Raw genomic sequence first — 26,441 nt, forward strand, 5'->3', positions numbered from 1 at the left:
ACTCATCTTTTTAAGTGGGAGAACTTGCACAATTGGTGGCTGACTAAATACTTTTTTCCCCACTGTATATGTGTGTAATTATATACACATATATATACATACATATATATATATATATATATATATATATATATATATATATATATACACACACACACATATATATATATATATATATATATATATATATACACACACATATATATATACATATACACACACACACAGGGGTGTGTGTGTATACAATATATATGTGTATATATTACATACACAAGGTACTGTGAGCAGGTGTGTAAAAACTGCTACAAAGTAAGAAAACTTTCAAAAATGAAAGTTTTCTTTATTTTTTTTTTAATCAAACAACAAAATGGCGAGTGAATGAACAAAAGAAAAAAATATCTAAAATCCATATTTCGTACAACCATTCTTTGCCTTGAAAAGAGCATCAAAGCACTAGTTCTTTTAGCTACACTTGTACAATATTTTTGAAGGACGGAGGTTGTAACAAAACTAACTATATTTCTTCTGTAGATACAAGATCGCTCAAATCCTTTTGTCTATTCATGTAATCCCAGAAAAACTCAATGCTGAGATCAGGGCTCTCTGAGGGCCATATCATCACTTCCAGAACTCCTTGTTCTTCTGTAAGGTGAAGATAGTTGTTAATGGCATTGTCTACTTAAGGTCGTTGTCCTGCTGCAGAATAAATTTGGAGCCAAACACCTCTGTGATGGTATTGCATGATGGATAAAGTATCCACCTGTATTTCTCAGCCTTGAGGACACCATTAATGCAGACCAAATGTCCAACTCAGTTAACTGAAATGCAGCCCCAAACTTGCAAGGAACCACCAACATGCTTCATGTTGCCTGCAGATACTCATTATTGTACCGCTCTTCAGCTTTTTGGTAGCAAACTGCTTTCTGTTACAGCCAAATATGTCACATTTTGATTCATCAGTCCAGAGTACCTGCTGCTCCTATGTTTTCGTAGATTGTTGAGTCACTTGGTCTTGTTTCCATGTAAAGGTATGATTTTTAACTGCTATTCTACCTTGAAGAAATTTCTGGCCAGATTTCTCCTAATAGCAGATGGGTTGCTGCCAGTTTTGAGCTTAAGGCACTGTTAGATATGTTCCATCTCAAAAGGAAGTAAGCATGATGTGCCTTGCATTAACTGCACTAAGTTTCCTTTGTCGACCACTGCTTCTACAGTCCTCAACGTTGCCCATTTCTTAGTGTCCTCAATGTTGAGGAATACAGGCAGATACTTGTCCATCATGCAATACCATCAGGAAGGCGTCTGATGGGTTCCAAATTTTATTCTGCAGCAGAACAATGACTTCAAACATACTGGCAATATCATTAAAGGAGTTGTCCACTACTTTCAGACTGATGCCCCAGGATAGGGCATCAATTCATGATCGGCCGGGGTCCCGCATGCGGCACCCCCACCGATTAGCTGTTATCGGTGCTGGTGGCTGCAGGCCGGAGGTCCTTGCCTGCGTTGCTTGGCCGTCCATCTGAAGTGGCCGCAGCGGGGTACTACATATCCGCCTCCCATTCAATTGAATGGGAGGCGGATGTGCAGAAACAAGCGCCGGCCACTACAACTTGATGGCCAAGCACCGCAGGTAATGACTACTGACCTGAGGCCGCCGGCACCATTAACAGCTGATCAGCGGGGGTGCAGCGTGCGGGACCCCTACCGATCATACATTGATGCCCTATCCTATGGATAGGGCATCATTGTGAAAGTAGTGGACAACTCCTTTAAGAAATATCTTAAAGAAAAAGAAGAACAGAGTCCTGGAAGTGATGATATGGATCCCACATAGCCCTGATCTCAACATCAAGTCTGTCTGGGATTACATGAAGAGAGAAGAATTTTCCCAAGCCACATCCACAGAAGATCTGTGGTTAGTTCTCCAGGATGTTTGGAACAATCTTTGATGGGTTCCTTAAAAAACTGTTCTGAAGGTAAAGGGTGGTCACACCAAATATTGATTTGATTTATATTTTTCTTTTGTTTAATCACTTTGCATTTGTTAACTGATTAAAAAAATAAGTGTTAATAGTTTAGTTTATGTTTTAAGTATTTCTACTTTGACAGATTTACCACGTCTGTGTGTGTTTATATATCACACAAAAGCCACAGAATGAATTTAGTGTTATCCTTGGCTTACAACTGGAAAAACTGTCATGAAATAACTGGATGCAAATCTTTGGCAGTAAGCCTTACACATCTTCATTGTAAACAGCAGGTTGGGAAATATATATATATATATATATATATATATATGTGTGTGTTATAACACAGTAGTTTTTTAGAAAAGAATGAGCTAGTCTGCTGCCCATGTTCTAGAAAACCCTGACATAAGAAACGTCACACATTGCAATATAAAATAGTACAAATAGTGTAATTGTGACTTTAAACCTTGTCCAAAAATCCTCTTCCGCAGTGTATCAGTCGGAATGGGAAGATGTAGATTTTGGTTTAGGGTAAAGAGTCTATGTGCAGCCAAATTACAATCTAAAATGCCTAAAAAATGCCATTCATAGCACAAAACAGTACGTCTGATGGTGGTAATGAAATCTTTTCAAGTTTTAGTACATGCGCAACAATAAAAAAGTTCCAGTCAACATTCTGCATTGATAAGTAGAGTTTGTGAATGGTTATGTACTGAACCGATCTTGTGGCTATTTGCTAAGGGATTTTGCTTCATCACAACCTGAGCAACAGGTTTCATAAATGCCCTATCAGCACATCCCAAGAGTTCAATTCGTTATTTCTTCCAAAAGGAAGCAGAAACAGAAGCCAGTGCCTTTCCACGAAAGAAAAGAGTAAGCTTATTAACGAAGCAAATAATTTGGGGACAAATGAGGCAAGTAATGTGGGGACTAAAATGAAAAAATATAGAATTATATATTTCCTTAATATAAAGACATGATACATATGTAAACAATACAATGGGTATCCTGACATCACTTCAAAAATTGATCCCAATACAAATTACTGTATATTTTTATGGAAAAAAATTTAATTTCCAAATAGAAAAAAAGTTGACATTAGTGACCAGAAAATCGGTGAACATAAAAAAAAAAAACCTAAATATCAAATGCCATTTTGTCCATGGTAAGCAATATTTATCAGACAAAGACAGGGAAGATTTTGTAATAAATAGTCCCAAATAAAGAAATCTCTACATCAATAGTATATTGGGCAAGGTCCTTTTCAACAAGGAATCTACAGACTGCCTTCACTTTTTGAAGAGCTGTGTTTAGTGTAGACTAATATACACGTGTATATATATATAGTCCGCACATATATATATATGATTTAAATAGGGAAATAGTTTTAACATGATAGAGAAGACATTGAGAAGGACACAACCACAATGAATTGGATGGACAAACATTGCAAGACTCCGATCAGCCCAAATCCTTTTTTTTTTTTCATCAGGACATCCAACTATTTTATCCAGTAAGGCTACAAGTCATATAACACATTTGGGGCATTTGAGGAAGATCCTTACAACGATGTCATGGAATCAAGCAAGGATGAAGCTAAAGTTGAGCTTGGTCCACCTCTGGGTCTACCTGTGATGAGCTTTTCTTAAATCAGTAAAAATAGAAACCAAGTATTTGCTGTGTGAGCGGAGCAATGTTCTGGTGATTAGTCATTAATTCTCTGACGGTAGTCTTGCTCAAATAATGGAGCATGTATTTTAGGATGTACGTAATGGACCTACTAGCATCTGGTAGTGTCATTCCCACAATGATGTTTGGAACCTAGATACACGGTAATAAATAGATCAGTCACATAGTAAGGCAGTGTGTGTGCTCAAGTGTGTGTGTCACATGGCAACACACGATACTGAACACCTCAGTTCATGAAAGAAGTAATGTTGTGCATGTCTTTTTTCAAGGCTTTCCAGGTTTAATCTCCAAAAAATGTATATTCAGTGTGAAGGATGATCCTTCTTTAAATGTGGTTCGCAGTATACCATTCTGGGCATAACAAACAAGACTAGTGAAAAACATTCCAGGGAGTATTTTTTTTCTCCATGTTGTTCTTTAGAGGATCCAGATCTTGTTAGTTTATCCCGAACACTTCTAATCAGTTCAGTTTTTGCATTAACTCCAGTCTTGTAATTCTCCATGTAGGCAGGTTCGAATAATACCCTCAGGATGCCCCAGAAGTTTCTAGGTAACTCTGTAATTTACGGACTGTGGTTTTGTCAAGGGAACAAAGGTCAAAGTCAAATGTTGTGTTTGTGATGTGGAAGTGCCCAGTTTCTTCAATGAGGTTAACTATCTGTAAGATGCAACAAGAAAAAAAAAATTAGTTACATGACAAAAGATTTACTTTGCTCAATTAATAGTGCATCGTAAATGCTTATTGCTAATTAACATAAATGTTCATTACAATTATCAGCTGTAATGTTTCTGGAAAAGCATTAACAACTATAAAAACCCCAAAGTAACACCTCAAGATACAGTAGATAAGAAGCCATTCTAACTTTGGGTGTCCCAGCTGGAGATTCAGCCCAGGAGGGTGGGGTGGGGGAGACACCTTTAGGTTGGCTTCCATCAGGGCTAATGCTCGTTTACTACTGCAGAGGCACACCCTATTTATCGTGACATCCCAATGGGAGCCTCAGCAGATGACTATGCATTCCGAATGAGCAATAGTAGATCCTGCTACATCACCATATTACATTACATGTCTCATCTTCGGTAGGAGGGCACGGCTTTCCAACTTCCATGCTTGTTGGGAAACTGTCTTTTCCAGCATGATTGACAAGATCAACAGCATAGTAGTGAAGCTGGTCAGAACAGTACCCTTTTTGATGCTGCAAGCACAGGCAGCTTTGTTTCTGTAGCATGAGAAGAGCGAAGGGCACTGAATTTGGCTGGGATCAGGAGTCAACAGTTTCAGAGAGCTTTAGAATAGTGATTATAAGTTGTATTGAAAAAGGCTTGTAAGTGCTGCACTCTTTGCCTACCAAACCGGTCACCACCGGTAGACTGCAGCTGTGGCCAATAAGCTAGACAATGAGCAGCATACAATCGCTCCAGTTCTGAGAAGAAAGGATTTGTAGTAAAAAATAAATTGCAAGCACTTTACAGTTTTAACCATGTGTGATGATGAGACGAACCCTTTTAAAATAATAGGCTGTTACCCTAAAGATGATGTTGAAGAAATAGGGCTGCACTATGCAAAAAAGCCATTGGGCAAGCTTTGGCTTTTTCTTAGCAAACAAATTAATTTCAACCATCATAAATCAGGTTTCATTTTCTTTTGGATTAGTTAGCTTCTGATCTTGCAGAAAACGAACGCACACAGATGTGTGGGTAATTCTGCACCTTCACTGCAACGTCTCCACATGGAATTGTACTAGTCAATATGGCTAGTTATACGGTTTCACTCTTCTGTTTAAAGTTGCATTGTTTTACTCCATACTGAAGACAAAGAAAAGAACTATGTATGTGCACAATTATTTGTTTTTCAAGAAAAAAGAAGTGTACTGTCATAATTAAAATATTGTATATCATATTAAATATCTATTAATGAACATTTATGATGTTTGAAAGTATTAAATACATTTTTACATAGCACATTATCCTCCATTCTACACCATCTTTCAACCCCGCTCTTATATTGGCACTTTATAAGCAAAGTGTTGAATGTTATGCATTGTCAGTTTACAAGGATCTGTCATGCACACATTTTCAAAGCCAGTAAGAGTAGTATTGGCCAATATACAATTGTGGTTGAAAACTTTAACTTGACACTTAAAGCATGCCTTTCATTACATTTTTTAATGATATATCCTTCAGATTAGCTTTTGAGTGATTGTGGGAGTCTCAGAACAAAGACCACTCTGTTACACGCAGCTCATCTGCCTGCGCGCACACAGAGCGGTATACAGGCACAATCTAAAGTATAAGAGCACAACTACTCTGACCACAGGCCCATAAACTTTCTATTGAGTTCGTACACCACTCTGCATGCAATCCTGTCTGACGAGCTGGGTGTTTTCGAGTGGCTTTCTGAACCATCAGTAGGGTCACAGGACCTAGACACGTGCAAAGATGCAGGATATGTTAGGTAGAACCTGCCATTTAAAATAAATGAATAAATAAAAGACGCTAACACAGCACAAGCCATTGAACTTGTTAAGTTAGGTGACAAATTACACTTTTCTGCATGAAGATATCGTGTGGCATCACGGATGAGAGTCAAGTAAGAAAACAACATATCTCTATGAAATACATCAAGACTTTGAACTTTTCCCATGGCTAAAATACAAGTTTTAGCTCTTTGGTCTACTGATGGTATTTTATTAAAAGGGGTTGTCCACTACTAGGACAACTTTTCAACCTGAATGTTGAAAACTACAACGAAAGTGGCATTTCCAAATCCACCTCCAAAGTAATTAATTTACCTAATAAAATACTCACACAATCACAGATTGATGTATTAAACAGATGTCTGACCTTTTCACCAACATGCGGATTCGACTATTTTATGGCCCTAAAAAACCTACATTCACTCGCCCGAAAATTAATCTTTAAGAAAATATTTCATAAACGTACGGATAATGTATTCTTAACTGTAGAAGAACAGTAATCGGTGAATGTCTTGCAGAGTCTATTGGATGAACTAAGTGAAGGTAGGTTACCAAAATCTATTATACCTTCGTCCCAACGTTTTTCCTCTATATCCTTGTATCCAAATATTGAATTATTCGTAAAACCTGTAAGCGAAGAATTCAAGAATATTCCAACAACACTGCCTTATGATAATTTTACAAGGAATGAGAGATTATGGATGATGTGATTATAAAAGCATCCATTAAGGGTGAAAATGTGGTGCTTTGACCCACATTTATCTATGGAAGAGGCGAGACGTCATTTAGGTGATCCTGTGATATACAAAAAACTAACATTCAATCCCTTATCCAGTTACCAGGCTCAACTACAATTGATCCTCTCTAATGCTGTGTCAATGGGAGTCAACACTAAATCAAAAATAGATTGTTTCCAACAAAAAACCAAGGATTGCAATATTCTATTTATAACCGAAGAATAACATGGAAAACCCACCAGGAAGATGCATTGCTTCAGGTATTGACAATATGTGCGAACCCATCTGCAGATTTATAGATTATACTCTTAGACCTTTGGTAGAAACGCTACCTTCATACCTGAAAGACCCTCGGATATACTTAAGAACATTGATGGAATACAGGTGACTGCTGAAACAATAATGGTAACATGTGATGTTGAACCGCTGTATACTTCAATAAAACATGAAGATGGCATTAGATCAACAAGATTTTTTTCTAGAAATGTCTAACACATGCGAAGAGATGATTAAACTTATCTTTGGACTCCTTCGATTTGCATTGACCCATAATTTCTTCCTATTCAAGGGGTCCTTCTTCCTACAGCTCCAGGGAACAGCTATGGGGGCATCTTGAGCTCTCTCATATGCCAACCTGTCCCTGGGGCAGCAGGAGAGGGATGTCTTTCTATCTGATCTAACGACAGGCCAACAACCTCAGAGAAAGATTTTTAAATAGAGGATACACGGAGAACAGCATTCAAATTCTCAAAGAGATCAGACCTCTTGTATCAGCTGAAAAAAAAAAACTAAAGACAGTGATGTGGATGTGGTCAGATTCATCTCAACCTATAATTCAAGAAACGGGGAAATGTGGAATGTCCTAAATAAGTACTGGAATATTCTGAAACTTGACAATACCTTTGCAACTTGTATCACCAAAAATCCTGCAATTACATACCAGCGTTCATGTAATTTAAAGGACATTTTAGTAAAAAGTAATCTTGACAAACCTAAAGAGAATACCATTTTTGGCTCCAAGAGACCTGAATGTGGATCCACTCATGTGGGTTGTGTTGTAGCTTCCCTTAGTATGGAAACAACAAAGTCCTTCACAAATTCATCAAAAACTTATCAAATTACCCACAATATAAATTGCAATACGACTGTGATCTATAGTGCCAGATGTCCATGCAACAAAACATACGTGGGGCCTACAACATGTGAATTACACAGGAGAACAAGAGAACATGTCTTAAACATAAAAGTAGCGGAAGAAACTACTGACATCACAGAATTGAAGACCATATCTCGTCACTTTAAAATATTTCACAACTGTGACCCATCTCAATTAAAGGTAAGTGGGATTGACAGAGTAGGCATTGATATACGAGGTGGTGACCGGAAGAAATGTCTGGCCCAAAAGGAGGTCAGATGGATCACCACCTTGGATTCCATGTCACCCAAAGGCCTTAATGAAACACGTAGCTTTGTCCCCATTTTATAATTACTATAAGTGATTTTCTGATCAACTGCTACGTTTTCTATAGTTTTAGGTATTTTTATTCTAATTTTCATTCTCTTTTGTTCTTTGTTTTAGATATTTTGCCTATGATGAATACTTCAAGACCGCGGAGAGACCAATATATTATGCAATCTACTCCTTCTCATATTGATATATCATAGTAAATTTGTGAATTATTGTAGAGTTAATTTTATACTATGCATGATTTATGTAATACTATTTGATAATTCATTGTCTATTTAACATTAAGCTATCTATAATATTTTATAGTTATATGTATCATTTTCTCACGAATTGATTTTATTATACACTATTAGTCCACATATTTGTATATTTATACATAATTATTCTTATTCTAACTCATGTTTATCACAGATGCATATTTTCTATTCACTTGGGATCAAATATTACAATTCAATCTTCATATAAAAAGAATAGCACTGCCTCACATCCCCTCTGTCACGGCCCTTACGTTCCAGGGTATAACGCTCCACTAGCACCTTCCTGCGTTCCAATCTGGACCACATGCCGCCGTCATTTCGGCCCAGGTGATGTGCTCCATGGAGACGCGTCTCCCGGACCGGACGACGGCGGTTCCATGCATGGTATACTCACATGCTGACATCAGTTGTCACTGTCGGTTTTAATCAATCAATCGCGCTATACAATTGGCCATCTACGGTATAAATACTTGTGCACACTCACTACTTCATTCCCTCGTCAAAGCTCAGGCAAAACGCTCATTGAGTAGCTGCAGTGTGCGTGTGTGGGGTTTGTATTTATTGGTCTGCTATTTGATTGTATTAAAGTGCCAGTGCAAAAACATAGTCTGATTTGCCCTGATGCAATACATTCAACTTTGCACATTTTTTTTTACATATATATGTACATTTATCTATTATGTAGTCTTAGGATTAATTTAGCACTGTCACTTTATTGGACATATGAGCCATTTATACTTTCTATACATATGAGGATCAATGAGGTTTTTCTTTATTTAATATTCATGCATACTGTATTCATGTATGTAAATGTATTTATTGAGCATTAGGAATTGGCTGACTATATTAACTCATGATGCACTAAATACCATTTATTGTAATGGCACTAATACATTTGATCTAGACAGTTGTTAATACTCCCTACAATATTCATAATTGTCTCCATCATTTTTGGAGGACACTCCTGTCCATCTCATTTATATTACATTATATTACATGATATTTAAAAAAAAAAAAAAAGGTCTTTGAAAAGTGCATCAACTATAATATTTATTCATTTTTGTCTGTTTAACCCTATAATACGACCTTCACCCCCTGCATTTTATTCCACTTGTGGATATTTTCCATACTGCTTTTAATTTTATGTATTTCAATAAAATTGATATTTATTGTAAATTCTTCGGTTGTGTATCAATTTTAGGTTTCATAATTTCAGTGGATATACAATGTATGTGTAATTAATTGCTTGCATTGACTGGTTGTTAGGTAACAAAATAGGTAAAAAGCAAAGAGGTTGAATAGCCACTGTGTATGTATAACACTTTTTATTATTTATATAATTAACAACAATTAAATGACGGTAATAACAGTCCAAAATAAGGGCCAATTAAGGCATGAAAAAAAAAAAAAAAAAAGAAAGAGGTCCAAGTTTCATCAATGTTTTGGATCAGATTTTCATCAGTGTATTCGTTTTTACCATCAGAGTTTCATCAATTTTAGTTGTATAAAAAAAAAATGGAGGTTTCTCAAGCTTCTATCAAATAGTTTGTGAAAAACGGACAGTACACAAATGGCACCCAGACCCAAAGACTTGTATTGCTGACCCATGACTCCGATTTTGCTCCGACATGTCTCAGTGTTTTGGTGTGCTTTAATCAGTTCACTAACACACATTATGCAGATTAGCAAGAATTTGGTGACCGACCAATGGATGGCGTTATTACTGCTTGATCATACTACATGTTGTTTGTTATGATCTGTTGCCATGAAAATACAGGACTCTCCATATAGGTGCTTTAAATACAAAGTTATTAGTATTACCGTATATTAGGTTATAATGTATTATAAAAGGTCCTTTTACACCACCGTGAGCAGTCGAAGAGCCAGCAGCGCCGCTGGGAGCAGACAGGGGACCATCAGAAGGTGAGTATAATGTTTTTTATTTTATTTTATTCTTTTTTAACTACAGGTACTATGGCAGCCGGGTCTGGAGGAGAGTCTCCTCTTCTCCAGACCCGGGTACCATCCGCGCATTGAATCGCATAACATCCGCATGCATACTGGTATGCATGCAGATGTTATGCGGTTCAATGCAAGTCAATGGCGGCAATTTCGCCGAGATTCCGCAAAATTAATGGTAGTGTTGTGGATTTTTCCGCATGGCAGACAACTTAACATGCATTTTTAATGCGTTTTCGCGGCGGAAATGCAGCCGTGGAAACGCATTAAATCCGCATCGTGGGCACACAGCCTTAAGGCTATTTCTCGCAGTTTAAATTAGAGGATCTTGCAGTTAGAACATATCTCATTCACCCTTGATGGCCAGGATGTACAAGACTGGTCTATGGCAGGAAAAGGGTTAAGGTCATTACATTGGGTTAAGTTTCAATGTTACTACCATAAATTAAAAAAAAAAAATGAAGAACTTAAAAAAACAAACAAACAAAAAAACACAACAGAGATTTTTTTTTTTTTCACTGAATAATTTGTGTAGCCTACTTCACCCAAGAAGCATACATAAAAGAAATCTGGCACCTAAGTAACTAGTTATTTTTTGTTACAATTATTTACAGCACTGTACAGTCATGGCCAAAAGTTTTGAGAATGACACCAAAATTATATTTTCACATGATCTGCTGGCTTCTGGTTTTTATTAGTGTTTGTCTGATGTTTATATCACATACAGAAATATAATTGCAATCAAATTATGAGTACCAATAGGTTATATTGACAGTTAGAATGAGTTAATGCAGCAAGTCAATATTTGCAGTGTTGCCCCTTCTTCTTCAAGACCTCTGTAATTCTCCCTGGCATGCTCTCAATCAACTTTTGGACCAAATCCTGACTGATAGCAGTCCATTCTTGCATAATCAATGCTTGCATTTTGCCAGAATTTGTTGGTTTTTGTTTGTCCACCCGTCTCTTGATGATTGACCACAAGTTCTCAATGGGATTAAGATCTGGGGAGTTTCCAGGCCATGGACCCAAAATCTCTATGTTTTGTTCCATGAGCCATTTAGTTATCACCTTTGCTTTATGGCAAGGTGCTCCATCATGCTGGAAAAGGCATTGTTGGGCGCCAAACTGCTCTTAGACGGTTGGGAGAAGTTGCTCTTGGAGGACATTCTGGTACCATTCTTTATTCATGGCTGTGTTTTTAGGCAAGACTGTGAGTGAGCCGATTCCCTTGGCTGAGAAGCAACCCCATACATGAATGGTTTCAGGATGCTTTACAGTTGGCATGAGACAAGACTGGTGGTAGCGCTCACCTCTTCTTCTCCGAATAAGCTGTTTTCCAGATGTCCCAAACAATCGAAAAGGGGATTCATCAGAGAAAATTACTTTGCCCCAGTCCTCAGCAGTCCACTCCCTGTACCTTTTGCAGAATATCAGTTGATCCCTGATGTTTTTCCTGGAGAGAAGTGGCTTCTTTGCTGCCCTCCTTGAAACCAGCCCTTGCTCAAAGAGTCTCCGCCTCACAGTGCGTGCAGAAGCACTCACACCAGCCTGCTGCCATTCCTGAGCAAGCTCGGCACCGCTGGTAGTCCGATCCCGCAGCTGAAACAGTTTTAAGATACGGTCCTGGCGCTTGCTGGTCTTTCTTGGGCGCCCTGGAGCCTTTTTGACAACAATGGAAGCTCTCTCCTTGAAGTTCTTGATGATGCGATAGATTGTTGACTGAGGTGCAATCTTTGTAGCTGTGATACTCTTCCCTGTTAGGCCATTTTTGTGCAGTGCAATGATGGCTGCACGTGTTTCTTTAGAGATAACCATGGTTAACTGAAGAGAAACAATGATACCAAGAACCAGCCTCCTTTTAAAGTGTCCAGTGATGTCATTCTTACTTAATCATGACTGATTGATCGCCAGCCCTGTCCTCATCAACACCCACACCGGTGTTAATGGATCAATCACTAAAATGATGTTAGCTGCTCCTTTTAAGGCAGGACTGCAATGATGTTGAAATGTGTTTTGGGGGTTAAAGTTAATTTTCTGGGCAAATGTTGACTTTGCAAGTACAGTAATTGCTGTTAAGCTGATCACTCTTTGACATTCAGGAGTATATGCAAATTGCCATTACAAAAAATGAAGCAGTAAACTTTGGAAAAATTACTATTTGTCTCATTCTCAATACTTTTGGCCATGACTGTAAATGAAAGAACAGATCCATATAAAATAAAATCGAAACCCTAGAGCCTCAGATTTTAGCAATAATGGTCTGAAATGCCTAGGTCCATTCTCCATTGGCACAAAGCCATTGTAACAATGGTCAGACCTAACCTAGCCCTGCTGATAAGGTTTCTTAGGATGTATCATTTGGTGCATATTAGCAACAAATTTGGCCACAATTCCAAACTGACTGCTAAATCATGAGGAAATGACAGCCATATGTTTTATAAATGGGTCCCACATGCTCCAGAAACACTCAAAACATTTTTCTTTTTCATCCTTCCTGTATCGTAGGAGAGTACTAGAAAAGAGAAGTAGCAGAAAATGTGATCTGGCTTTGCATAGCTATGGCACGGAGTCATTCAGGCGGAAAATTTGATGCTTTCACAAATAATTTATACCCTAATCACCAGTCATTACGTTTACAGGTATCAATCTTATACTGCCCATTACATTTTCAGCACTTGATACTTTTCCTCTTGGAGATTATTGCAAAATACAATATTTTTTTTCTTCAAATTTAAAGAAATTAACAAATGTGAGTCTTAGGTCTCACAATACTGAACTAGACAGATTGATAGGTAGAGCTGACAGCTGGGCCACATCTTGCCTCAGACAGTGGTCTGAATATATCTCTTTGGGGGGTACAATCCCCCTGCTCATCACTCTAGCCAGCCAGCACTGTAGCGCTACAATCAATCATCCTGCAGTGGGAGCATAAAACATACCACTCAACACTCCCTGGCTACAGTCAGGAGCAGTCTGTCACAGGGATACCGCGACAGAGTGGTTTCCTCTACTTTAGGGGTCAGAAGAGCTCGGCGTTTGTAACATGCACGACTGCACTGGTTGTATCTGCTTTGCTTTCCAGTTAGCTATGCAGATTTATCTTTTTCGTTGGTTGCAAAGGTTAAACACTCCTGCTTGTCTCCTTAAGCCTTCTGTCCTGAGTAATCTCAGCTGTTCTGATTTTCTCCACTCCCTTCTGGTATAAGTACTCACCTCTTAGCTGCAGTAGTTGCCAGTGATTGCTTGCTATACCTTGGAATTGGTTTGGAGCTGTGAGCCATGGAAAGAGAAGTAGTTTAGGAGTAGTTTCCCGGAGATTGCTATTTGAAAGTTTGTCTGGTGTCTTCCTTCTCCATATTTCCCCCTTTTGGCTTGCCTCGTTCTTCATATACCACTCAGTCTGGGTGCGCTGAGAGTGGTTGAGGTTTTTTTTTTTACTCTTGTCGGTTTCCCTTTGTGTCTGTATTACAGGGCAGGACTAGTGTTTGCCACATGGAGTGAAAGAATTTGCCTAAGGAAGTCAGGGAGCTCACGGCTGCACAGGGCAAGATTCCGGGGTGTCCCTCTAATATTTTCCTAGTTTCAGTGCTTCCTTTGCCATCAGTCTCGCAGTGTGCCCTCTGGTTCCTTTTTGGAGTGCGACATTATCCTGACACAGAGTAGAAGGACTCCCCCTGCCTGGAGTCAGACGCCGAGAAGCTGATCCCTCTCCTCTAACAGTCAGAACAGTCAGGCTTTGTAAAGAGCCATCAAGCATGGTCAGGAAATTAATGAATGAAGGGCTGGCTATTGGGGTCCAAGCATGGACAGTATTAAAATGAACATGTCAACTCATACTTAACCCTATGTGTTCTTTCTCTTTGAATGTTTTCAAGAAGTTCTTTTTGGTACCTAGGCTGCACCTGGTAGTCCTATTATTCATTGTGCTCCCCTTCCTCTTTTGGTTTCTGGTGAATTCACCCCTAGGCTGCACTCTGCTCTTCTCGGTCACATTGTAGTGTTTGCTGTATGTGTTGGAAGAGCTCTTAGCGCATACATTAAATGTATGCAAAGGGTCCAATTCAACCGACCAATGTCTATAAAGTATGATTTTGCCCTCCAATTGCCAGTATACTGTATGTTGATACCTTTTTCTGCTGTATGGAATAGCACTGTCTCCAATATCCCAGATATAACTAGTTAAAAATGGAAATAAGTTGTATACTTTTTATTAAATATGCGAGCCTATGGTTAACATACAGTTAGCAGGAAATAAACATGTATAACAAAACATGTGCAATTGCATTAATTTAATGGGAGAAATACCTCATTTTCTGGAACAATTTCAAGGATGCCAACACTTTCAGCCATGACTGTATGCCTATATAGTGACATCCACAGGAGGTATAGTGCAGATAATACTCCTAACATACGTCTTTGAAGAACATTGCAAAACACAGTGTGAAAGTAGTCAAAGGCTCTCCTTTGCATTAAAGAGCTTTAGGGCCACTCTTGACATGTGTACCACCCCCTCCCCTATAACAAAAATAAAACACAGAACACAATGGTCAAACCGCCCCTATCTGTTCACACAATATTTGTGGCCTAAAGGACACAAGATTAATTCCAACTGAGGTGTGATGTCTGTACCCAAGTCAAGGGTCTGGGGATATAAGCATTCCTAAGTTACCGCAAGTCCAGGCACTGTTCACATATAGGTCCACAGCATGTGGCTATTTCCACATGTATTCGATTTTCCACAGATTTTAATGCGAACTCCATGCCAAAATCTACATGACATTTAGCAACATTCTGTGTCCCCTAGAGTTGCTACTATTTCAAAGGGATTTCTGCCACAATTCTGTCGTAATCGTTTTGATGAATGTATGTGTTTATACCATAAGCTTTTATTGTCCAGTATGTCAGATGTGCTTGCACTAGATAAAATAATAAACTCCTGTTACTCACCTTCCCCTGCTCCAAAACTCCATTATCGCTGCTCCAGCAGATGTGACTGCTGCAGACAATCACGGAGCTCAGTGGTCACATCTTAGATGTGCAGTCACCATTGTAGCTCTTCAACAAAGACTGGAGCAGCGGTGGAGAGTCATTGCTGGAGCGGGGGAAGATTGGCAACACTAGAGTTTAATTTAAAAAAATAAAGTTAAAAAAATTATTCCTGTAAAACAATTTTAAAATATGTAGTTGTAGAATATTGAATGATGCCATGTACAAGCTATACTTACATTGCATACATGTGGTTAATTAACTGCTGGCATATATTTATGCATGCGATTTATTATATATGCAGTTTATTATATCAAAATATTTATATATGCAGCTTACTGCTGATGATGAATAGATAGATAATCTCACACTCTTTAATATATATTTATTTATTGCTAGGGAATCATTCCCACGAACCTTTTTATTTCCTAAACCTGTCTGTGTACGGTACATGTAATCTAGTGTAAGTATACTCACCGATCGCCATCTTCCCCAGTTTCCAACCCCGCTCTGGTCCTCTACTCACGTTAGTTGCCACCTTACGCTGGGGTTTGTGTGTGAGCCATAAGCAGCTTTTACAGTCTAATCCTATGCATGCCTTGCTCTGACGATCCATAGACGTACATTGTAAAAGCGACTTCCAGATTACCCGTATACCCCAGTGTGATCCAGCAAGTTGGAAATTCAGTCACATGAGTGAGAAAAGGACCGGAGCAGCGCTGGAAACCAGGGAAGATGTTGACTGGTGATTATATCAACACACTTACACTACATTACATATACATGTAAACAGATTTAGGGAATAAAAAGTTGTGGAAGTTCTTCATTATTTCACAGCTGTTATATATTTATGTATGTGGCATATAATTGTGTATGTGCTTTATTTTCACTGCTGGAATACTTTTATGTATGAGATTTAGTTACTAATGTGTGGTTTATTTCCTGGTGTTATATATTTAAGATAGAGAAGGAAAATTTGTTTTTTGTTCTGTTGGGAGAGTGGTACAGGTATCATTTAAAATTTTTGCCTGAGACAGCAAAAAAGCTAAAATTGGCTCAGGCTGTTCACCCCAATATTGCAAGCCGAAATCTTCAATGGTATTTGTGTATAACAACAACAACAACAACAACAATGGACTTTATCAACTCAATAGATGGGCGAGTATTTTCATGAGCCTTACAGAAAGAGTACCAATAAAGATAATTTTCCTACGGTCTTTCTAACTTCAAGAAGGGCATGGAGTAGACAATTGCTACTAGAGCGCTCTCACTGACTTGCTGAGATTTTGTGTGTGCTACAATGGGAAGTGACTGGAACAGCATAAGCCATGCAGTAAAATGTTGTTTTTCAAAGCTTCTCTTCAAAGGAGCACTGCCAAATTCCTTCTAGCTCACAGTCATAATTGTCTGAGCAACTTAGGACATGATGGTACATTTGTAAAGGCAGCGCGATGTCACAAAAGGCTAGCTAATCACTCAAATAGTTTATCATTATGCTTGTTTGTATAGGGCCATCATATTACGCAGCACTATAGACAGTATGATCGCTGTCCCCATTGGGGCCCACAATCTATATTCCCTATCAGTATGTCTTTGGAGTGTGGGAGGAAACTGGAGAATCCGGAGGAAATCTCCATGTACAGTGGGGAAAATACAGTATATTCCGGCGTATAAGACGACCTGGTGTATAAGACGACCCCCCTACTTTCCTGTTAAAATATAGAGTTTAGGATATATTCACCGTATAAGACTACCCCTTTTCCAACGCATACCAAACACCGGTAAAAATTAAAAAAAAAACAGATTTGAATTTAACATGGTCCTTTTTTAATTTAAATTCTTATGACATGCAGGTATATAGCAGGAAAACTGTCACTCAAACATATTAAAATAGGGGGGACCCCACGTCATTTTTTGGGGGGGTCCCCCATTCTAATAGCTAGTAAAGGCTAGGTATTCAGCTGGGGGCTGATATTAGTAGCCTGGGAAGCTCCGTGGGTATTACCCCCTTCCCAGGCTTCAAACATCTGCCCCAGCCGTCTGCTTAACCTCCGCTAGAGACTATAATGATGGTGGATCCCACGCCAATTTTCTTTTTAAAAAATCCTTTATTTTAACACTAAATGACAATTGAGGGGTTAATAAAGATGCAGTCCCTAAATTATTATTAATTTTGTAATTAATTTGTCCCAAAAATGTTGACGTGGGCTTCGCCATATTTTTGTGTCCAGCCAGGTACAGCAGGCAGGAACGGGCTGCCCCCAACCACCAGCTGCCTATTTGTACCTGGCCGGACACAACAATATAGGGAAGCCCTTTTTTTTTTAATTATTTCATGAAATAATTAAAAAAAAAAAGACGTGGGGCTTCGCCCTATTTTTGTGTCCAGCCAGGTACAACTAGGCAGCTGGGGGCTGGAATCTGCAGCGCAGGGAGGCCCAAGCTTTCTGGCCCCCCCCCGCTGCAAATTGCAGTCCGCAGCCACCCCGGAAAATGGCGCGTTCATAGAAGCGCCATCTTCTGGCGCTGTACCCAACTCATCCAGGGCCCTGGTGCGGTGGCTCACTGGGTAATAAAGGGGTTAAGGCCAGCTTGGCATTATCAGCTGGCCCTAAGCCCGAAATTCATGGGGTCACGCCAATATTAGACATGACCGCCATGAATTTCTAGTAAAGTAATTAAAAAAAACACAAACACCCAGAATAAAGTCCTTTAATTGAAATAAAGACACAATCCTTTATTGTTCTAAATTAAACCATACTTACCATCACGCCCATTCCAGCTGAAGCCAACGATCTCCTGCAATAAAAGTAAAATAATAAAGCAACCTCATCCTTACCTCTCCATGGTTCCCAGGACCGGTCCAGCTCTGCTACATTCACATGACAGGCTGCACCGCAGCAGAACGCTGCCGTTCAGCTTGCCATGCGGCAGACACTGAGAAGCGCAGGCATGCTTGTGCTCCTCAGTGTCTGACTGTGACGACATCCAGATGAGCCGAGATCATGTCCAATGAACTCGGCTCACCTCATGCACGTCACTGACAGCGTGGGAAAATTCTCCTGCTCCCCGCATGCGCAGTAGAAGTTTCCCACGCTGTCAGTGACGGACGTCCAGGAGGTGAGCTGAGTTCATTGTCGGCTCATCTGGATGCCGTCACAGCGAGACACTGAGGAGCGCAAGCATGCCTGCGCTTCTCAGTGTCTGCGGGATGACAGGCTGGATGGCAGCGTTCTGCTGCGGTCCAGCCTGTCATCTCGATGTAGCAGAGCTGAAGCTGTCCTGGGAACCATGGAAAGGTAAGGATGAGGTTGCTTTATTATTTTACTTTTATTGCAGGAGATCGTTGGCTTCAGCTGGAATGGGCGTGATGGTAAGTATGGTTTAATTTAGAACAATAAAGAATTGTGTGTTTATTTCAATTAAAGGACTTTATTCTGGGTGTTTGTGTTTTCTTTTAACTTTGACTATGGGGTTAGTAATGGGGGTGTCTTATAGACGCCTCTCCATTACTAACCTGGGCTTGATGTCAGCTGGCATTATAAGCTGACATCAACCCCAGCCCTATTACCCCCTGCCACCGCACCAGGGCAGCGTGGAAGAGCGAGGCTAAGTGCCAGAATTGGCGCATCCTATGAATGCGCCATTTCTGGGGCGGCTGACGGCTGGTGTTTCTAGCCTGGGAGGGGGCCAATATTCATGGCTCCCTTCCTGGGCTATTAATATCAGCCCCCAGCTGTCTGCCTAGCCTTTGCTAGCTATTAAATTAGGGGGGACCCCACGTCATTTTTTTTGGGGGGTCCCCCATTTTAATAGCTAGTAAAGGCTATGTATTCAGCTGGGGGCTGATATTAGTAGCCTGGGAAGCTCCGTGGGTATTACCCCCTTCCCAGGCTTCAAACATCTGCCCCAGCCGTCTGCTTAACCTCCGCTAGAGACTAAAATTAAGGGGAACCCCACGCCAATTTTTTTTTAAATAAATCCGTTATTTTAACACTAGATGACAAGTACAGTAACCAGCACTGTCACTGTACTTCATACATATGTGACTGACATGTTTCTATCTATCTAATCTATGTGTGATGCTCTATCTTTCTGTTATAAATTGTCGGGTACAGATGCTGAATTGCCGGCCGGCTTTTTTAAAGAGACAGTGCATGAAAACACTAATATTTGTTTTAATAAATCCTTTACACTAAATGACAAGTACAGTAAGCAATACTGTCACTGTACTTCATATATATGTGACTGACATGTTTCTATCTATCTAATCTATGTGTGATGCTCTATTCTTTCTATTCTAAATTGTCGGGTGCCGGCTTATGCCGCTGCTGAATTGCCGGCTTTTCATATATTGTCACAGAAGCGATGCGAACTTCCCTGCTCCGGACACAGCGCAGCGCTTCTGTGACAAGTGAAAGCTGTCGGCACAGAAGCCCTGCGCTGTGTCCGGAGCTGGGAATACGCAGCGATGTGTCAGTTTCAGCACAGAAGCGCTGACTGTCTGGACCTACCGCCGCCGTATTTTAACTCCCTCCACCTTATATTAACTCCGACATGGCAGGGATACGGCCACGGCAGCTTATTAACACCCCCAGAGTATCCCCGCATGTCAATTTCTGAAAGTTCAAAAGCATTACCGGCGTATAAGACGACCCCAGACTAGACAGAAGATTTTTCAGTCTTCAAAAGTCGTCTTATACGCCGGAATATACGGTAAGTATTTGATATACTGCTGATTTTTTCCAAGTTTTCCCCCCTACAAAGAATGGAGAGGTCTGTAATTTTTATCGTAGGTACACTTCAACTGTGAGAGACAGAATCTAAAAACAAAATCCCCCCCAAAAAAATCACATTGCATGATTTTTACATAATTTGCATTTTATTGCATGAAATAAGTATTTGAAACAATGGAAAAACAGAACTTAATATTTGGTTCAGAAACCTGTGTTGGCAATTACAGAGGTCAGACGTTTCCTGTAGTTATTGACCAAGTTTGCACACACTGCAGCAGGGATTTTGGCCCACTCCTCCATACAGATCTTCTCCAGATCTTTCAGGTTTCAGAGCTGTCGCTGAGCAACATTGAGTTTCAGCTCCCTCCAAAGATTTTTTATTGGGTTCAGGTCTGGAGACTGGCTAGGCCACTCCAGGACCTTGAAATGCTTCTTACGGAGCCACTCATTAGGTGCCCTGTCTGTGTGTTTTGGTTCATTGTCATGATGGAAGACCCTGCCACAACCCATCTTCAATGCTCTTACAGAGAGAAGGAGATTGCTGGCCAAAATCTTGTGATACATGACCCCATCCATCCTCCCTTCAATAAGGTGCAGTCGTCCTGTCCCCTTTCCAGAAAAGCACCCCCAAAATATGATGTTCCCCCCACCATGCTTCACGGTTGAGACGGTGTTCTTGGGGTTGTACGCATCCTTCTTCCTCCAAACACAGCGAGTGAAGTTGATACCAAAAAGTTCTATTTTGGTCTCATCTAACCACATAACCTTCTCCCATGCCTCCTGTGGATCATACAGATAGTCATTGGTGAACTTCAAACAGGCCTGGACATGTGCTGGCGTGAGCAGGGGGACCTTGGGTGCCCTGCAGGATATTAATCCATGACGGCGTAGTGTGTTACTAACCGTAATATTTGAAACTGTAGTCCCAGCTCTCTTCAGGGCATTGAGCAGGTCCTGCCGTTTAGTTCTGGGCTGATTCGTGACCTTTCTCAGAATCATCCTTACCCCACGAGGCGATATCTTGCATGAAGCCCCAGACTGAGGAAGATTGACAGTCATCTTGTGTTTCTTCTATTTTCTAATAATTGTGACAACAGTTGTTGCCTTCTCAAACAGCTGCTTGCCTATTGTGCTGTAGCCCATCCCGGACTTGTGCAGGTCTACAAATTTGCCCCTGGTGTCCTTAGACCGCTCTTTGGTCTTGGCCATGGTGGAGAGGTTGGAGAGTGATTCATTGAGTGTGTGAACAGGTGTCTTTTATACAGGTAACGAGTTCAAACAGGTGCAATTAATACAGGTAATGAGTGCAGAGTAGGAGGGCTTCTTAAAAAAACAAAACAAAAAAAAAAACAGGTCTATGAGAGTCAGAATTCTTGCTGGTTGGTAGGTGTGATCAAATACTTATTTCAAGCAAAAAATGCAAATACAATTTGTAAAAATTTTTTTTTTTTTTAGATTCTGTCTTTCACAGTTGAAGTGTACCTACGATAAAGATTATAGACCTCTCCATTCTTTGTAGGGGGGAAAACTTGCAAAATCGGCAGTGTATCAAACACTTATTTTCCCCACTGTACTGTATGTGTACCTGGAGGAAATCCACACAAACACATTGTATTTACCTGCCCGGTCATCTATTCAGCGACGCGCGCATGTGACGTCACTGGGCTGTTTGCCCTGCACGCGTGCCTCGCTTTGATGGCGGCGGGCGGCAGCAACAATGTGGTGGAGATGGCAACGCTCATGCGCAGCTATAGATTTGGCCCCTGTGGACATAGCATAAAATGGCGAACAGGGCACTGACATCTGACACCTCCCCTTGAGAAAGCTGACTGCGAAACGAGAGTCGGGGTAGTGCTGACTGGACTCCATCTGGCCTCTCTTCTCCCCACTATGGGTAAGCATACTTTTTTCATACACTGACTCTCTGCCTTCCCCTATCTGTGGTCATCTGACCTGATATACTTCATGGTGTTTGGGCATATAGATCCAGTGTATTTCATGCACTTTGTGGTTACACTGTATATGGATTGACTCAGTGGGTCTATGTGTTCTCCTTATTTATGATACATTGATACTTACTGTATGATTGTTTTTAAATATGATTGTTTAAATAAAAACTTCTATATTTTATTACAAATTTTTGGTGGTTTATGGTTACTCCAGTCCTTCCCTTTCTTCAAAACATATTCCTCACCATTGTAGATACCATCATTAATATTTGACCATTAATCAAATCTCCAACTCCATTTGATGAAAGTCCGGCACAAACTTGCAAGGAACCTTTGCCATGCTTTACGGTTTACTGCAGACACTCTTGTACCGACTTCCAACGTGGTTGAACAAACTTCCATCTGTTTCAGCCAAATATTTCAAAGTTTGACTCATAAGTATGATTTTGTGATTAATTGAGTCGCTTGGCCTTGTTTACATGTCAAAAGACATGGATTTCTGGTTGCAATTTTTCCATGAAGACCACTGCTGGCTAGACTTCTCCAAACAGTAGATTGGTGTAGCTAATTGCTCGCAGTTTAGAGCTGATGGTGCTGTTGGACATTTTCTGATTTTAAAAGTCTTTCATCTGTGGCACGAAGTTTCGATAGCCATCCACTGTGTGTGGTCCTTAACATTGTCCAGCATATTGTGAAACCCTAGACTGGTCTGAAAATTTTGGCTGTAATTAGTTACTCATACACCTGACTATAATCCTACAAAATCCCCGACTGTGTAAGTGTACCTAGAAGAAATGGTGCTGTCCTGAAGTCAAAGAGTGGTGACAACAAATATGGATTTGGTTTAGATTTCTCTTTTATGCATTTACTTTGTATTTTGTTAACTGATAAAAATAAATTAACACTTTCATCTTTGAAAGCATTCTTTCTTTATGGAACTATTTCCACGCCTGTCTATAACTTTTTCACAATACTGTACACACTATACATTAATCTTCTACAGTAGCGACCAAAAGTTTAGCATTTTTTTTTAAAGTGTGATTACTTCTATCTGGTTGTTGTGATGACATTTCCCTGGTGATTTTAGTAATCTGGAAGCAAATGATTGTCAGCTATAAGGAAGAAAATGGTTTTTGACATTGTTTTATCTCTTTGTGTATTATTTTCAACATTTGCTGGGCCAAATATTGTGCATAATTTGTCATCATGGGTAGTCGAATTTTGCCTAATTTTTTTATGTGTGTGTTTTTAGGTTAAAACAAGGCAAATACAAAGCCAAATTTATCACCAGATGTCAGGAAGCTTATTATTATTCTGGGAATGAAGTCAGGCAAAAGCCAAAAAGAGGTAGCTATGAAATTCAACTGTTCTCAGAGTCAAGTGTCACGTATATTAAAGAGAGAAACAGAAGGTTATGGAACAGCTGACAAACCTAGAAGTGGACGACCACGGAAAACTTCCTCCAGAGTTGATCACATTATTAAGAAAAAGTCAGTATCTGATGTCCATAAAAGTGCTGTACGATTTTGCACGAAATGAAAGAAGAATATGGGGTCAAAGTGAGTCGTCAAACTGTGGTGCGATGGCTAAGAGCAGTAGGGTTGAATGCACGAGTTCCAGTCAAGAAGCCTTTCATCTCTGCAAAGAACCGGAAGGTCCAACTTGAGTTTGCCAAAGAACACAGTCAATGAAAAGAGACAGATTGGTCTAAGGTGTTGTGGTGGGATGAATCCAAGTTCAGTCTGTTTGGTAGTGATGGCAAGCACTATATATACCGCGCTGTTGGAAAAAGTAATGATGTAAGGTACCAAACACCTACAGTGAAACATGGTGGTGGCAATGTCATGGTTTGGGGCTGCTTTTCTGCATCTGCCATTGGCCCTCTGCATAGAATTGATGGAAATATGAATGCTACCATGCACAAGGATATACTGGAGAATGTAATGCTGCCACATGGTAAAACCAAAGTAGGCATGGGATGGAAATTCCAGCAAGACAATGATCCTAAGCACACATCCAATTTGGTCAAAAAATGGTTAGCAAAGAAAAATGTCTGCCTGTTGCAATGGCCAAGCCAATCACCTGATTTACACTCTATAGAGCGCCTTTGGGATGAGTTAGGGTGACGAGTTGGGGTCTGTACCCATAGCAATAAAGATGAATTGTTTGCAGATTTGCAAATGGAATGGAGCAAGATCTCTCCAGATGTCTTGAATACTCTAGTGGCTTCAATGCCCCGTCGGTGGGTTACAGTACATATACTAAGTTATGGCATTGTATACAATGAATTACTCTCTATGTTGTGGTCAATAAATAGTATATGCAAAACTTTTGGCAGTAAGTTTTCTTTCATTAGATGACCATACATATATTCAAAAGCATTTTGGTTACAATTAAGGTCTTGCATGATGACAACTTCATGCACTTTCAATTCATCACCAAGGAAATGATCACAACAACCAGACAGAAGTAATCACACTTTAAAAAAAAAAAAAAGCAAAACTTTTGGTCACTATATATACACATCTATATATAGACAACTTTCATGAATGTATATACAATGTGCAGAGATATGAAATACGAACTGAACTGTTACTACAGAGAATTTACATTAGATGCAATCTCCTAAAATGTTTATTTTAATCAGTCAAACATCCATGTAATATTTACTTATCCATCAAGCAATTTAATTCCATAATATTTAAGGAGTACATTTGAAAATGTGCAACTTTATCATCTATCTCATCAGAGAAATCCGCTTATTTCTCTTCTTGGACTGATCTTTCACTCTCAATTCATGGGTAAAATCTACGTTCAATAAATACAGATTTTTCCCAAAGCAGAGGATAGGAGATGACTGTTGGTGCTTTTAACATTCTATGAAGTGGAGAAAAAGAGCTAGAAGCAGACAGACATTTTGCTACAAGTTCTCCTGAAACTGTTAGAGTTCTCCAAAGAACTTTATGAGCACCAACTGTCATCTCCTATCTCAGAAATGGGAATATCTGTATTCACCGAAGACACATTTTATTGAAGATTTTGAGAATAATCAGTCCAGAAGGAGAGAGAAAAAATTTTCTCTGATAAGATATATTAAAAGTTGCTTATTTAAATTAGTACTAATGTGTACTAGTGATTTATGAAAAAAAAAAAAAAATAAAACCGTTTCTCTTTAAAATTGTTTCAATCCATTAAGAATACAATTTAGAATTATCGTAAACTGCAGATGGTGTTTACCATGGGGGAAAAAAAATCTACAGTGAAAAATATCTCCATTATTCTGTCATACAAATCATCTCCCTGAAGCAAAAGAAAATTGAAGTCTCATTAAAGAGTTTTACAATGTAAACAGTTAAAATACACATATTTTCTTTTTGTGTAAATCCATCTTTTAGCACGGCACAAATCATTAAGTGTACATGTGCCGTTAGTTTAATTTGCTTTTAAATGACTGTAACTTTGGAATGACCATATAAACTTGTGTCTACAGGCAACGGGAAGGGATTTTCTCTGCTCCTGTCAACAAGCAATCTCTGCTTCCATCCCCAGGGGCTTTTTTCTGCACCTGGCGAGGTTATTGCACGTAGTTTTTTTTTTTTCTACTTCTTTCTGGTAGTTTTGTGCATTCCGTACATCTCCAGCTTATCCATCAAAGAACTTAAGTGAACTAAGCGCCACGCTGAAGATTTATATTTTTAGCTTAAATCCACATGAAACACCTGTAGATATTAGAAAATAACTGTAAGCTAGAACTTGTGGAAACAGAAATTTGATATCCTTTGTCTGATGTTTTTTTAGGGCTTCAGGGATCTAATGATGGAATAAAATGTGAAAATAATAAAATATCAAGGAGGTAAACTTTAAATCTTTTAAAACTTACACCATATTCTTCACTTTTTTTCATTAATATCAGTTTTTATGGTACCAGAGTAAGTCTTAAAAGGGTTGTTCCGTCAGGACAACGCCTGTTCATATGTCCCATGTGAGTTAGAAGAGAAAGCTGTGCGCAAGCAGTGAACCCCACTCTGCAGAAAGAACCATCATGTAATACCATTTATGATCAGTCAATGGCATCTTCTCCAGACAAAACTGGCAATTTTATGGCTATCTTGAGAGCCGGACATGGGGTCGTCAGCTGCCATATTAAAGAGGTTGTCCCTCTTAATCTGCTTCTTTCTCCTAGTGTATTGATCTTTCATCCTCAAAATTCTCA

General features: G+C 39.5%; 1 protein-coding gene across 4 annotated transcripts in view; it reads right to left on the bottom strand.

Annotated features, from left to right (window-relative positions):
* Positions 1-2,901: 2,901 nt before the first annotated feature.
* Positions 2,902-26,441, bottom strand: part of MLLT3 (MLLT3 super elongation complex subunit) — a 388,749-nt gene continuing 365,209 nt past the window's right edge. For all 4 annotated transcript variants that reach the window (XM_073666190.1, XM_073666179.1, XM_073666162.1 and 1 more), the window contains one exon: positions 2,902-4,317. In XM_073666190.1, coding sequence (XP_073522291.1) covers positions 4,186-4,317 — 132 coding nt within the window. In that variant the 3' untranslated portion in view covers positions 2,902-4,185. The remainder of the gene's footprint in view (positions 4,318-26,441) is intronic.

The sequence above is a fragment of the Phyllobates terribilis genome, unplaced genomic scaffold, assembly GCF_046119375.1.
Source record: "Phyllobates terribilis strain yellow unplaced genomic scaffold, ASM4611937v1 Scaffold_1__5_contigs__length_1240528914, whole genome shotgun sequence".
NCBI lineage: Eukaryota > Metazoa > Chordata > Amphibia > Anura > Dendrobatidae > Phyllobates > Phyllobates terribilis.